Raw genomic sequence first — 15,472 nt, forward strand, 5'->3', positions numbered from 1 at the left:
TCCTTGAGGAGCTCCATCCGCGCCATGCCAAGTCGAGGAGACTGTTGAAGCCGCCACACGGGCCGTCGACGGGTCACGGGACGGCAGTCTCTTCGGCGGCCCACCGGACGGCAGAGCCTTCGTTCTCCCTATGGCGTCGGCGTGCTGCGCCGGTTGGTCCGCTTGCCTCTACTGTTTACGGCACGGCGACGACGATTGCTGCTGCTAACGGCAAATCGTCGACGTCCACGGAGAGCGCGGGGAAGAAGGCGATGGCAGCATGCCGTGCCGAGTAGAGGAGGCCATCGAGCTCCGTCCTTGTCGTGCCAAGTAGAGAGGCAGCCAGCACCAGGCGCTGCAGGTCGCATGCTTTCTCTGTCATTATTCCGTTCACGGAAGGGAAAATTGGTCCGGTAGAAAGATCGCCGTATTCGAAAAATACCACACAAACTTTGTCATTCCGTAAAATACCATCGAAAGAATGCAACGTCACCTGAATATAACATTCCACATTTGGAGCAAACGCCGTCGCCTCCGTCAAGCTCCTCCCCTTCTCCTTCCTGAGGTGAGTGCGGCCGCAGCCTTGGCGGCGAGCTCTGGCCTTGGGCTGCTGCGGGAAAAATCACGGGCTGGTCTGGCACACGTCGTCGACGTCTCGATGCGCGCCACGATCTTGGGCATCGCCGGCCGCTGGTCCGGGGCGGGCTCAGTGCAGTCCATGGCCAGTCGCAACATCTCCACCATCTTCTCCTCGGGTACCGGGTGCCTGAGCAGCTCCATGTCGAACACCTCAGACGTCCACTCCTTCACCACGGAGCGCGCCCACCGCGGGAGGTCCACGCCTTCGTCGTGCAGCACCGCGTGCATCGGCGCCTTCTCCGTCAGCAGCTCCAGGAGCAACATGCCGAAGCTGTACACGTCGGCCTTCTGCGACACCCGGCGCGGGTCCGCCACAACTTCGGGCGCGCGGTACGCCGGTACCCCGCGACGCGGGCCATCGGCGCGCCCGCGGGGCCGACGAGGTGCGCGAGCCCATGTTCGGCCACGCGCGCGTCCACGGTGCGGCTGAGGAGGATGTTGGAGGACTTGATGTTGCCGTGCGTGGCCATGGAGCCCGTCGCGTGGATGTACTCAAGGCCAGCGCGATGTGCCTCCTCGACTCCTAGCTCAGCGGCGACCGGCCGGAGCCGTGGTTGCCTGCAATTAGGAACCCCGTCAGAAAACCTCATTCAATTTGGTCATCAAAACAGAGAGGGGTCACAGTCGCAGGTCGCTTGACAAGAACAGAGCACGTACCGTGAAGCATGGAGGAAAGACTGCCCATGGCCACGAACTCGATCGTACACCATGAGCTTCTCTCGTCCTTGCTGAAGTAATAGGCCTGCAGCCAGCAGGAGCACGACGTTGGGATGGTCGATCCCGCCGATGGCCGCGACCTTGTCCCGGAACTCGCGCTCCGGCAACGAAGTCTCCTTGAGGCGCTTCACCGCCATGACCGGCCCAGACTCGATCGTGGCCTTGTACGTGGTACCATACGTGCCCTTGCCAAGAACCTCGACGGACGCGCGCAGCAGGTCCTCGAGGTCGTAGGGCCGAGGAATCCTACCGAAGCAGAAAAGCTTCTTTCGCCCCGCGGCTGCAGCCGAGACGGCTGGCCGGACTGAAGGCAGTGACGGCGGTGGTTGGGCGTCTGAAACACGTAGAGTGTAGTCATTGGGGCTCATTGCCTCTTTGATGTGCAGGGCCAGCTCCGCCACGGCTCGCCGAAGCCGACTCCGCCGGAGCTCGCTACCATGGCCCCCCGCCTGGAGCAGAGGCAGCGGCCGCGCTCACCTTAGGAAGGAGAAGGGGACGAGCCTGACGGAGGCGACGGCGTATGCTCCAAACGTGACGGAATGCTATATCCAGGTGGCCTTGCATTCTTTCGATGGTATTTTACGGAGAGGCAAAATTTCGATGGTATTTTCTGGATACGGCGATCTTTCAATGCTACGAGACCAATTTTCCCTTCACGGAATAGGAATGAAGGAAACAAACAATATATAAATGGATGGTAGTGAGTGAGGGAAGAAAATAAGGACATTCATGTTATTTTGCTAACCACTTGACATCGTTACTGTTAGAATATGTGGTTAATCTCCCTGGTACGTCCAGGTTCTTTGTACTTAGATCTAATCTCTTTGGTTGTTATAGATAGGAGGTGATCCTTGATTGTAGGGATTTCCTTGTATCCTTGTTGTAACCATATATGTGTACATGCCACCGCTGAGGGGCTTTTCCTCAGCACATATATAACATGCAACCCAGGACCTGAGAAGGTAACCTGGTTTTCACCTATTCTCACATGGTACCAGAGCCTTATTCCTAACGGAGTCGTAGTATGGCGTTCCCATCTTCCTCTACGGCGCTCGCTGCCATCTCCCTTGGTTTTCTTCCGGTCACCGAAAAGCTCACTAGGAGCAATCATGCCATGTGGCAGGCGCAAGTCCTATCTGCCCTGAGAGGTGCTCAGGCCGAACACTTCATCGATCCGGCGGCTCGGCCACCGGAGAAGTACCTCGCCTCAAAGGGCGACAAGAAGACGGATGATGAACCACCCGTCATCAATCCCGAGTATGAGAAGTGGGTGGCCAAGGATCAGCAAGTTCTCAGCTACTTGCTGACATCCCTTTCACGAGAGATCGGCTCGCAGGTCACCATGGTGACCACGGTGGCGTTGGCCTAGGCTGCCATCGGAACGCTGCACGCGTCCCAGTCAAGGGCGAGGGTCATCAGCACCAGGATGGCACTCGCCACCGCGTCCAAGGGCGCGACGTCTGTAAGTGATTATTTCGCTAAGATGAAATCGTTGGCAGATGAGATGGCGGCTGCTGGGCGCAAATTGGAGGACGAGGAGCTAGTCTCTTATATCCTGACCGGATTGGACTCAGAGTTCGATTCGGTCGTGACGGCGGTGTCAACACGCGTGGAACCCATCACCGTGAACGAACTCTTCGCCCAGCTTGCCGCTCATGAGCAGCGACTGGAGATCCGAGGCGGTGGGCAACACTCCTCGGCAAACATGGCCGCCAAGGGCGGCCGTCGTGACTATTCCAACAATGGCGACCACGGTGGTGGTTGTGGCTACCGCAGCGGCTCTAGCGGTGGTGGACAGAAAGGAGGCCGTAGTGGAGGACGATTCCAACCCGGAGTCTTCTGCCAGCTTTGCGGCAAGGATGGACATCCGGTTGTGCGCTGCTACAAAAGGTTTGATAAATCCTTTTCAGGACCACCGCAGAAGAGTGCATCGGCTGCAACTAGCTCGTACGGGGTCGATACAAACTGGTACATGGACACTGGTGCTATAGATCACGTCACTGGAGAATTGGAGAAACTGACCGTTCGTGACAGGTATCACGGCGGGGAACAAGTTCATGCTGCAAACAGGACAGGTATGGAGATTACTAATGTTGGTCATAGCCATTTGTATTCCCCAAATCTTCATCTGAAAAATATCCTTCATGTCCCTCAAGCACACAAAAGTCTTTGTTTAGTTAATCGCCTTACCCGAGATAATAACGTATTTCTTGAATTTCATCCAAATCATTTCTTAATCAAGGAGCAGGTGACGAAGAAAATTCTCCACAAAGGCAGATGTGAGGGCGGGCTGTATCCGCTGCAGCCGTCTAAAAATAAACAAGCACTCGGTGTGATCAAACCATCCACGTCCCTATGGCATCATCGGCTCAGCCACGCCTCATCTCGTGTTGTGCAGCAAGTTCTGCACCGTCATAAACTTCCTTTTGCTCAAGAGTCGAATAAGACTAGGGTTTGCGATGCATGTCAACAAGGCAAAAGTCACCAATTGCCTTACCCTAAGTCATTGAGTTTGTCAAGTCATCCTTTTGATCTTGTTTTCTCGGATGTATGGGGACCTGCCCCAAGTTCAGTTAGTCGTCAAAACTATTATGTGAGTTTCATTGATGATCACACTAAATTTGTTTGGCTATACTTGTTGCGTCACAAATCTGAAGTCTTCCAATGTTTTCATGACTTCCAAAACCTTGTTGAACGACAGTTTAGCCATAAGATCCGTGCTGTCCAGACAGATTGGGGAGGAGAGTATCAAGCCTTGCATTCCTTCTTTACTCGCATAGGCATAGCTCATCATGTTTCATGCCCGCATGCGCATCAGCAGAATGGATCAGCTGAACGCAAACATAGACATATCGTTGAAATGGGTCTTACACTCCTTGCTCATTCCTCTATGCCTTTAAAATTTTGGGATGAAGCTTTTAATACGGCCGTGTTCATCATCAATCGCCTTCCATCCAAGGTGATTGACGATCAAACTCCTTATGAGCGCTTGTTTGGCAGCCCACCAGATTACACTTTTCTTCGCACTTTTGGGTGTGCAGTGTGGCCTAATCTTAGGCCCTATAATTCCAAGAAACTTGAATTTCGATCTAAGCAATGTGTCTTCCTCGGTTATAGCAACATGCACAAGGGTTTTAAATGCTTAGATCCAAAGGAAGGGCGTGTTTACATATCTCGTGATGTCGTGTTTGATGAACATGTCTTCCCTTTTGCCTCTCTTCATCCAAATGTCGGGCCCGACTTCGTTCAGAACTTGCTCTTCTTCCAGATGTACTTAAAATCCCTCTCCGGATTTTGGGGATGCAAATTTACATGACCAACGTTTGTTATCTCCTGCCTCTACTAATGTTTTATCAAGCCCTGGTGCTGCTCGTGTTGAAACAGGAACAAATGCGGAAGACAATCATCCGAAAGTGCTAATTGGAAGGGGATATCACATGTGCTCCCCAACCGGAAACAGCTCATGTCCCGAGCTGGATTCGCCTGGCACGGGACAGATTGCCTCCGGCGGATCGGCCTCGGGATCTGAGAGTCTGGAGCTGTCGGGCGCGTCGTCTTCCTCTTCTGGCACAACGCAGGTTGTCGGCATCGAATCCACCAAGCCGCATCACGATCCCAGCGAGCGGGGGACAAGCACAGCGCCGGCGCAGGAGTCCGTGGAGATTTCCCCTCTGGGATCTTCTGTGGAATCCGGATCTACTCCATCTCCTGCACCAACTCCTCCGCACTAGCCTATCACTCGCCTACAGCATGGGATTCAGAAGCCAAAAATACGTACCGAAGGTACGGTGCGTTGGTGCATGAATATGTGTACACCAACAGAAGAACCTGCTACCCTCGTTGAAGCTCTTGGAGATCGGAATTGGGCTGCAGCAATGGAAAACGAACATCAAGCCTTGCTGCGCAACAAGATATGGCATCTTGTTCCTCTTCCCAAAGGCAAGAACGTCATAGGTTGCAAATGGGTTTACAAGGTAAAACGCAAAGCTGATGGAACTGTTGATAGGTACAAAGCACGATTGGTTGCAAAGGGTTTTAAACAACGCTATGGCATTGATTATGATGACACTTTCAGTCCTGTGGTGAAGGCAGCAACCATTCGGCTAATCTTGTCTATTGCAGTCTCCAGGGGTTGGTCACTTCGCCAGCTTGATGTACATAATGCATTCCTTCATGGTATTCTAGAAGAAGAAGTTTATATGCATCAACCACCAGGCTATGCTGACAAAACACATCCCAACTATGTCTGCAAGTTAAATAAGGCACTCTATGGATTAAAACAAGCACCACGGGCATGGTATGCAAAATTGTGCAAGAGATTGGAAGCACTTGGTTTTGTTCCATCAAAGGCTGACACATCGTTGTTCTACTACAACCGTGGTAACCATAGTATTTTTGTATTGGTTTATGTTGATGACATTATAGTTGCAAGTTCCTCACAGGATGCAACCGAGGCATTACTCAAAGATTTGCGAGGGGAGTTTGCACTGAAGGACCTGGGAGACTTGCATTACTTCCTAGGTATCGAGGTAAAGAAGGTACCAGAGGGGCTACTCCTGTCTCAAGGTAGATATGCCGCAGACATCCTCATTCGGTCAGGGATGGACAAAGCTAAGGCGGTTGATACTCCATTATCTGTGTCGGAGAAACTCGGTGTTACTGATGGTACAAAGCTTGAGACTGAGGATGCGACACGCTACAGAAGTCTGGTGGGAGCATTGCAATATTTAACTCTAACTCGCCCAGACATATCCTTCTCTGTTAACAAAGTCAGTCAGTTTCTTCACTCACCGACTACAGCTCACTGGAGTGCAGTAAAGAGAATCTTAAGATATGCCCGTGGGACTATGAGTTATGGTCTCAAAATTACAAGATCAAAGTCAATGATGGTTAGTGTCTTCTCAGATGCAGACTGGGCTGGGTGCGTAGACGATAGAAGGTCGATAGGAGGTTTCGCTGTCTTTCTTGGTGATAATCTAGTCTCATGGACGGCTAGAAAGCAGGCTACAGTGTCACGGTCTAGCACTGAAGCGGAGTACAAGGCACTAGCAAATGCAACTGCAGAAGTGATGTGGGTACAAAAACTACTCACGGAGCTTAGGATTGATCATCCCCTAGCTGCACGGTTATGGTGTGATAATTTGGGAGCCAAATACCTGTTAGCCAATCCGGTGTTTCATGCAAGAACAAAGCATATAGAAATTGATTTTCACTTCGTCAGAGAAGAGTGGCACAGAAGTTGTTGGATATAAGATTTATCAACTCTGGAGATCAGCTTGCTGATGGTTTCACCAAGGCGATCACCGCAGCAAAGCTGAGACAGTTTAGAGTCAATCTTAACCTTTCTAGTGGCTAAGATTGAGAGGGAGTGTTAGAATATGTGGTTAATCTCCCAGGTACGTCCAGGTTCTTTGTACTTAGATCTAATCTATTTGGTTGTTATAGATAGGAGGTGATCCTTGATTGTAGGGATTTCCTTGTATCCTTGTTGTAACCATATATGTGTACATGCCACCGCTGAGGGGCTTTTTTCTCAGCACATATATAACACGCAACCCGGGATCTGAGAAGGTAACCTGGTTTTCACCTATTCTCACAGTTATTGGTCTAAATGGACGATAGTGCCATTAGGAAAGAAAATTTTAAGTTGGTGCTAGATAAGAAAGTTTAAATTTTTTAGTGCCAAATGAGGAAGATTGGTTTGTTAGTGCTAAATAGATAATTCTCTCAGACATGCTTTCGTTAGTTATTTTCCTGTGAATGCATCGCCTATATATAATAAAGAAAACATCAGCCATGCTTGACCTGTGAATGCATCGCTTATATGGCCCCGTTCGGCTTACCTTAAAAGTCGGCTTGTTCGGCTTCTTTTTTCAGCCGGAACAGTGTTTTTCTCTCACAACAATTCAGCTTTGGCTTGTTTTTTCAGTCAATTCAGCCAAGCGAACGGGATAGCTAGCGATGCATTCACAGGTTGTTCTAGACTACCACACTACTAGAGCATATTTGCAGCCATCTTATGCGCTGAGCTGAGCATACATATGGTACATTTACAGTGCTACACATTTTGTGCCACGAAAAAAGCTTCAAGTGGAGGTAAAACACACTCAAACCGTGCGCTATTTCTCGAGCAACTCCTTCCATAGGTAACAGAAAAAAGAATTGTGAAATTGAACCTCTTGCATAAGTAACCATGAGAAGACATGATGTGTATGCATTCTTAGGATCGGAGAAGACCATGCCTTACTTATCTGCCAACTGGTTGTGCAGGAATTTGAGAACAGAGAGGCGCTGCAAAGGTAGGTGATGAAGGTTAGTTTGGAACAACAGGTATAGGCGCGGGGATGAGAGTAGGAATAATGAGGATCAACAATAGCTACCCGTTGTTCAAGGCTAGCTTGTTCAGAATCCAGCTTCAGCTTCTCAAGGCATTGAATTGCTTCCTCAAAACCCTCTATTGCGGTGCTCTCATTCCCAAGATTTCTATCCACATCAGCAACTTTGGCAAGAGAAGTTGCTAGATCAATGACCTATATCCAAGAAATGCAAATTAAAATACTATTACACTTAGCACACATACCTAGAAGCAAACTACACCCTGGATCATGCGTCTATTCTAGAGCGACAGATTAGCTCTAATGGAAACAGCTAAAATCAAGCTAATGTTCAAAAACAGCTAAAATCAAGCTAATAGAAACATGTAAAACTTCTCAAAAAGAGAAGTTTGATGAATAACATAAACATGTTTTCTGTAAAATTAAAAACGGGTAAAGAGAACTAATGTTCAATTTAAGCAAGGCCAGGCTTTGACCAAATATCTGCAGCAAAGCAGGATTTTCATACTTTGACTGAAAATTATTTATCTAGGCCATAGGTTCAAGAAGAATACAACAGAGTACAAAAGCTTGCCACTACCCAGTTATTACTGACTACCATTTTCTCCAGAAGTACAGTAAAAGTTCTAGCTTGCCAATTATTCCAGATCATTAGTTTGTTGCTCCCTTCTTTATCCTTCCCTATCACATGATTCACATCACTTCCATTATAGCATTGCACAGATGAACTAGATATCTTTTTGACAAACCTCTTGCTCCTCCCTTCTATGCCGCCTATGCCCCCGTCAACGTGAAGCAGCACGTCCCGATCTCCCTCAGCCTCGAGCGTCCCAACTACTCCAAGTGGAAGGCGTTCTTCACCGCCCTCTGCGCCAAGTACGGGCTGCTCGGCCACATTGATGGCACGGAGGCCGCGCGCCCGGCTGACCCCACGTGGTCTCAGCCCGACACCTGCATCCATGGCTGGATGTACGGCTCCGTCGACGACGCCGTCCTCGATCTCGCCATGGAGGAGCCCGATCAAGACGCGCGCGCCCTGTACGTCTCCATCGAGGCCCTGTTTCAGGCAAACAAGGAGTCTCGTGCTGTTGTCCTCGGACAGGAGTTCCACACCATGTCCCAGGGCGACCTCTCCGTCGACGCCTTCGCCCAGCAGATGAAGCACACCGCCGATGCCCTCCGGGAGGTTGGGCACGCCATCTCCCCCGCCCAGCTCGTGCTCAATCTCCTGCGCGGCATCCACCCCCGCTTCGCCACCACCGCCGACATCATCACCAACACGTCGTCGCTCCCCGACTTCAAGACTGCCACGAACATGCTCCGCGTCAAGGAACTTCGTCTTCGCACCGAAGGCGCGGAGGCTTTGGCCTCCGCCCTTGTCGCCTCCACCACCTCCTCCTGCACGTCGCCGTCCTGCCGGTCCACCCCTTCTTAGACCTCCAACCGTGGGGGCAGTGGCAAAGGCAAGGGGGGCAAGGGCAAAGGTGGGCGCGGCGGCAATGGCAGCGGTGGCAGCAGCAGCGGCGGTGGGCGCAACCAGCAGCATGGCGCGCCACAAGGCGTTTTCGGCGGCCGTCAGGCTCCTCAGCCGGCCGGTCCTTGGGTTTGCTACAACCCTTGGGCCGCCCAGTGGCCTCCTCAGCAGCAGTGGGGTCCTCAGCAGCAGCAGTGGGGTGCACCACCCGCACCTCCTCCACAGGCGCACACTGCTTTCGCCCCCCCCCCCCCCAGTTCTCCACCACGGTCGGTTCCCCGGCGTACGGGCCTCCAAGCGTCTGGGATCAGACCGGCCTGATTACCGCCCTCAATCAGATGGCGGTTCAGGGGTCTGCCCCTTGGGTCATGGACAGCGGAGCGACATCCCACATGTCCTCCAACGACGGTATTCTTCTCCCGTCTCCCGTCACCACCGTCTTCCATTACGGTCGGCAACGGGCAATCTATTCCTGTCCTTAGTCGTGGCACATCTTTTATACAAATAGCTGATCGTTCTTTTCATCTTGATAATGTTCTTGTCGCTCCACAACTCACTCGTAACCTGTTATCTGTTCGACAGCTTACTCGCGACAATAACTATTCAGTTGAGTTTGACGCCTCTGGTTTTTCTGTTAAGGATCTCCAGACCAAGACGGTCCTTCTTCGGTGCAATAGCAACGGGGATCTCTACACCATTCCACATCACATGCCCATGCCTTCTCGCTGTCACGTCGCCGTCGTCTCCCCGGAGCTGTGGCACTCCCGCCTTGGTCATCCAGCACCCGCCGTCGTCAACACTCTACATAAGCTATCAGCTATCCAGTGTAATAAAGCAGCTCGCTGCATCTGTCATGCCTGCCAGCTCGGCAAACATGCTAGGCTGCCTTTTGCTAGTTCGGTTTCTAGTACATCAGCACCTTTCGAACTTGTTCATTGTGATGTCTGGACCTCTCCAGTTTCGAGTATTTCTGGCTATAAATTTTATCTTGTGATAGTTGATGATTATACACATTATTGTTAGACATTTCCTCTTCGCCATAAATCCGTAGTTCATGAACACATTGTTCAGTTTATTGCTTACACTCACACACAGTTCAGTTTTCCTGTGCGCTGTTTTCAGGCAGATAATGGCACCGAGTTCCTCAACACTGCCACCGCCACCTTCCTGGCTAGCCGCGGCATCCTCCTCCGCACCTCGTGCCCCTACACATCCTCTCAGAATGGCAAAGCTGAGCGAATGCTTCGCACTTTGAACAATGCTGTTCGAACGCTTCTGATTCATGCCGCCATGCCTACCTCCTATTGGGTCGAAGCTCTCTCCACCGCCGTATTCCTGCTCAACCGGCGGCCATCCTAGTCCATAAATAACGGTATCCCATATCATCTCCTCCATCACAAGATGCCCGACTACTCCATCCTTCGGGTTTTTGGCTGCCTGTGCTACCCAAACCTTAGTGCCACGACTCGCCATAAATTATCTCCTCGTTCCGCGGCGTGTGTCTTCCTCGGTTACCCTCCTTCTCAGAAGGGCTACCGGTGTCTTGATCTCTCCAATCGCAAGATCATCATCTCACGCCACGTCGTTTTCGATGAGACTCACTTTCCGTTTGCGGCCTCCAAGCCCCACCCGGGTTCTTTTGATTTTCTGTTACAGGACTTACTCCCCGCGCCTGCTCCGTCCACCTCGGACGTTGGGCACACGCCGCCCTTGGAAGATGCCGGCGACCCCGTCGGGCTGGACCCCGCCATCCTTTGGCATGGCGCTGCCTACCGGCTGTCCCAAGGCTAGCGCCCGGCTCCTTCAGCCGGCCCTCAGGCGCCCCTGCAGGCCGCCCCTGCACCCGTGGCCCAGGCACCAGGTGCCGGCACTGCTGCACCAGCTACCACCGCCGTGCCGCCACAGCCTGGAGGCGGCCAGCGGCCTCTTCGCGTCTACACTCGTCTTCCGGCACCGATCCCGCCAGCCGCGCCTTCTCCAGAGACGACGCAGGCAGAGGTGCCGCGGGCACCAGATCCTCCACCACGGGAGACTCGATCCCGGACGGGCTCCTTGCCGCCGCCCATCAGGCGCTACGGCTACTCTGCGGCGTCGTCACCCCTGGCTTCTCCGCTGCCCGCCAACTCTCGTGCCGCCCTGGCCGACCCAAATTGGCGGGCGGCGATGACCGAAGAATACAAGGCGCTCATGGCCAATGGCACCTGGCGTCTCGTACCTCGACCACCGCGTGCCAATGTCATCACAGGCAAGTGGGTCTTTAAGCACAAGTATCGTGCTGATGGTTCTCTTGCTCGTCATAAAGCCAGGTGGGTAGTCCGTGTTTTTTCGCAGCAATACGGCATCGACTACGACGAGACATTCAGCCCGGTTGTCAAATCGGCCACCATCCGCGTCGTCCTCAGCATCGCCGCTTCTTCCTCCTGGCCGATTCATCAGCTGGATATGAAGAACGCCTTTCTTCACGGCCACCTGACTGAGACGGTCTACTGTCAGCAGCCGCCCGGCTTCATCGACTCGGCCGCTCCCGACCATGTCTGCTTCCTGCAAAAGTCCTTGTACGGACTCAAGCAGGCGCCCAAAGCCTGGTACCAGCGGTTTGCCAACTTCGTCCAGCGGTCTGGCTTCACTGCTTCGACCTCCGACACGTCTCTCTTTATTTACAAAGAGGGCGCCGACATCGCCTACTTGCTGCTCTACGTCGACGACATCATCCTGACAGCTTTGTCGCCCGCACTACTTCGGCGCATCACCGGGCTCCTTCACTCCGAGTTCGCCATGACAGATCTCGGGGATCTCCATCACTTCCTCGGGATCTCTGTCACACGGTCCTCTGGCGGCCTCTTCCTTTCCCAGCGCCAATACGCTGTGGATCTGCTCCAGCGCGCTGGCATGACCGAGTGTCACTCTACAGCGACCCCTGTGGACACTCGCGCCAAGCTCTCTGCTACGGACGGCGCTCCGGTGGAGGATGCTACCCAGTACCGTAGCCTCGCTGGTGCTCTCCAGTACCTCACGCTGACTCGTCCGGACCTCGCCTACGCCGTTCAGCAGGTGTGTCTCTTCATGCACGACCCGCGCGAGCCTCATCTGGCGATGCTCAAGCGTGTCTTACGGTATGTGAAGGGCACTCTGTCCACTGGGCTTCACATTGGCATTGGCGGCATCGACAATTTGACCGCCTACTCCGATGTTGATTGGGCTGGCTGTCCGGACTCTCGGCGCTCCACTTCGGGCTACTGTGTCTTCCTCGGCAACAACCTAGTCTCTTGGTCCTCCAAACGACAGACCACGGTTTCTCGTTCGAGTGCGGAGGCTGAGTATCGTGCTGTTGCGCACGCTGTGGCTGAGACTTGTTGGCTTCGTCAGTTGCTTCAGGAGCTCCATGCGCCCATCTCTTCGGCGACGGTTGTCTACTGTGACAATGTCAGCGCTGTCTACATGACTGCCAATCCAGTTCATCATCGTCGCACGAAGCATATAGAGATAGACATTCACTTCGTTCGTGACAAAGTGGCCTTGGGACAGGTCCGGGTGCTCCACGTCCCATCGTCTCATTAGTTCGCGGACATTATGACCAAAGGGTTACCTGTACAGTTGTTTACTGATTTTAGGTCCAGTCTTTGTGTTCGTGACACTCCCGCTTAGACTGAGGGAGGGTGTTAGAATATAATTGTAACACATACAGCCCATATTGGGCGTAATGGCCCATTGGCCTTGTATACATTGTAACCCTAGCCTATTAGGCTATATAATGAAGGTCACCCCCCCTGATTAGGGTGTGCGGTGTTTCTCTACAAAAACAACAGTGTTCCTGTTCCGTGTCACCCAACAGTTTACGTATAGTATAACTCCCTGCCTCCTGCACAACATACCTGGGAAGCCACTGCTGAGTGCTCTTTTACGGCATTTCTGCGAACATCCAATGAACGGGCATAATAGTTTCTTGCAGCTTGGAGGTCCCCATCATAGTAGCGAAGGTCACCAATTTTATTTAGTGAAACAGAGAGAGTATGTACCAGCTGCAGATGAATGTAAAAGATAAATCAGCAGATAGTAATTCCGATGTTATTACATTACACTAAAATTGAATACAACCTCAAGATCTTTTGTGGGGAGTTTCGAGAGTATCTCAGCACTTCCTTCATAGTATGTGATTGCTGAATGAGCATCTCCCAAGGTCCGACTGAAAACACAGTACAATGGCAAGGATGCAGTGTTGAATGAGTTCAGTGACTAACCGATTAACAAACTTAGCAAAATAAGATCTAAGTGCCACAGCTGATTGTGTTGATAAATATTGAATTAAGTACAAAACATAATCATATGGACAATGAGGTATGCCATTGTAATAGTGACATAGATTAGATAGATAGTCACTAATGACAAGTAGCAAAATAGAGTACTAAAGACATTCAGAGACATGTGATAGGTCCTGTGTGTGCTGAACAAGGTAGCTAGACATGCTGATCAGGGTCATGCTAACTTGCTATTAGCCTACTTCAGCCTGTAGTTAGCGCGATGCTTGGTACAGGGAACGCTCTCTTTTTTTCCTCGTTTAGTGAATACCATCCAAATAGGTTGCAAGCAGCCAGTGGATGGCAGAACTATCAGGCTAGAACCCTACTAAATACTCCTAATTGCATCAGTCCGTCCATCCTCAATCCGCACAACTAATTTATGCTGAAAATTGGACCACCTATTGTAATGTTCAAAAGTAGATAGTAAAGGAGCAGTGAGACTTCCTGTCTTCGATGTAAAAGATTTTAGCTTGTTAAAACATACCAGCAGTCCCCAAGCATTCCTAATACAGCTCCAAGCTGCGAACGTAGGTCCAGATTATCTTCTGAAGATTTCAACTCCTCCCTGATGTCGTCTGCACGCATAGTGAGCCTTGATTTTGCACTTTCAATGTTCTGGGCACGAAAAGCCTGGAGAAGAAAAAGTAATGGCATTGTTGTAACATCATTATTATAATAAATTCATGAAAAAAATGAGAACAATTAATCATCAAACTTTTACAGGTTCCATGATCTAAAGTTCACGCAACATAAGAGTCTAAAGCGGCTGACTTAATTACTGACCCTCATAGCTTGCTGCACAAGAAAAGCTCCTCTCTCCATCGAAACATCCTCATATATGACTTTGTCCTTGAAATCTGCTGCTTCCACATCTCCTGTAGCATGTGACCGCTTGATTCTGGCATGGCCATCAATGAACTGATCAACAAGCGCTTGAAGCTCGGCATCAGGCTCAATCCCCTCTATATCAGCACCACACAGCGGGCAGTCCTTAAAGCGTGATATGCATGCCCTGGCAATGGAAATCCAATAAGAACCTGCTGAATCAAGGAATCAAACGTAAAGTGCATACGAAGCACGAGACGCACTTGCAGAATTTATGGGCACACGGCTTGCATTTGCTGCTTTCATGGAGCAGCGCCTGGCAGACAATGCAGCTGAGCGGGCCCAGCTTGAACGTGTTGCAGTCGTAGCCAAATGGGCACTTTGCCGGCACAATGCGAGGATCATCGGTGCCCTTTTCTTCACCGCCGTAAGTACTTTCCTTGTGCTCACTGCCATGACCCTTGCTGGTGACAGGGCATACACCAGTGATGCTCTTGTCAGATTTTGCTGCGGGGCATAACCCAGCGCTGCTCTTATCGGCGGCTTTCACAGGGCATACGCCGCTGCCACCACCATTAGTAGCTCCCGCAAAAGGGCAGAGTGAGCTCATATTTATTCAATCGGTGTTCCCTTCCCTGCAGAAAATGGGACAAGGAACATGAAGTTGCATATTTGGAGCACAAAATTATCATATGACAGCGCAACTGAAATTCTATATGTATGTATGTATATGCGTTAGTAGAACATCGCTGTCGGCAAGCAAAGCATTGATCCGTTTGGTGATGGTTGGGTCGGCCAGCTCCACAAAGGCATACCTAGGCTACTACATGTAATGTTATGGAAGGAAATTGACAAAGCACGGCATGAAAACTCAAGGTGCAGTAAATTTGAAGTGGCTACACTACAGTGTTGTTTGAGCATTGGAACACATGTGTTCCAACTTCCAAGCTGATGTGATAAATTTCGCTTCGATTTCAGCCAGATTCAACAAAATCGAAAGGGGGTTTGCCTTGTAAATCACCCACCGAAGTTACTCGCCTTCCTGTGCGCTGTATGCCCCTCCACGAGGGCCTGGGACGGCGAATTCGCGCGGCGGCGTGGGTGGAAGCGCGCCCAGTCCTCGGCGACAGGTGAGGTCGCGCGGCCGGCGCGGCCGGCGGCGGCGCGATCGACGCGACAGCAAATTTGGGGCACAAGCAGAAGCA

General features: G+C 51.4%; 1 protein-coding gene and 1 pseudogene across 3 annotated transcripts; both read right to left on the reverse strand.

Moving 5' to 3' along the window:
* Positions 1-516: 516 nt before the first annotated feature.
* Positions 517-2,090, reverse strand: LOC136469289 (probable inactive receptor kinase RLK902; annotated as a pseudogene).
* A 5,241-nt stretch (positions 2,091-7,331) lies between these two features.
* LOC136476590 (protein NCA1-like) lies at positions 7,332-15,441 on the reverse strand. 3 transcript variants are annotated; one of them, XM_066474489.1, is made up of 8 exons: positions 15,306-15,441; positions 14,531-14,902; positions 14,226-14,454; positions 13,927-14,072; positions 13,240-13,327; positions 13,017-13,163; positions 7,716-7,865; positions 7,332-7,626 (listed from the first exon to the last, which is right to left on the reverse strand). In XM_066474489.1, the coding sequence occupies exons 2-8, from the start codon at positions 14,875-14,877 to the stop codon at positions 7,579-7,581; spliced, it is 1,155 nt and encodes a 384-aa protein (XP_066330586.1). In that variant the 5' UTR covers positions 14,878-14,902; positions 15,306-15,441; the 3' UTR covers positions 7,332-7,578. The 3 variants fall into 3 exon arrangements, with proteins under 3 accessions (XP_066330586.1, XP_066330584.1, XP_066330585.1); XM_066474487.1 differs by having other exon boundaries at positions 15,293-15,430; XM_066474488.1 differs by having other exon boundaries at positions 15,277-15,398.
* Between the last annotated feature and the right edge of the window lie 31 nt (positions 15,442-15,472).

This window comes from Miscanthus floridulus, chromosome 8 (assembly GCF_019320115.1).
Source record: "Miscanthus floridulus cultivar M001 chromosome 8, ASM1932011v1, whole genome shotgun sequence".
NCBI classification, from domain to species: Eukaryota; Viridiplantae; Streptophyta; class Magnoliopsida; order Poales; family Poaceae; genus Miscanthus; species Miscanthus floridulus.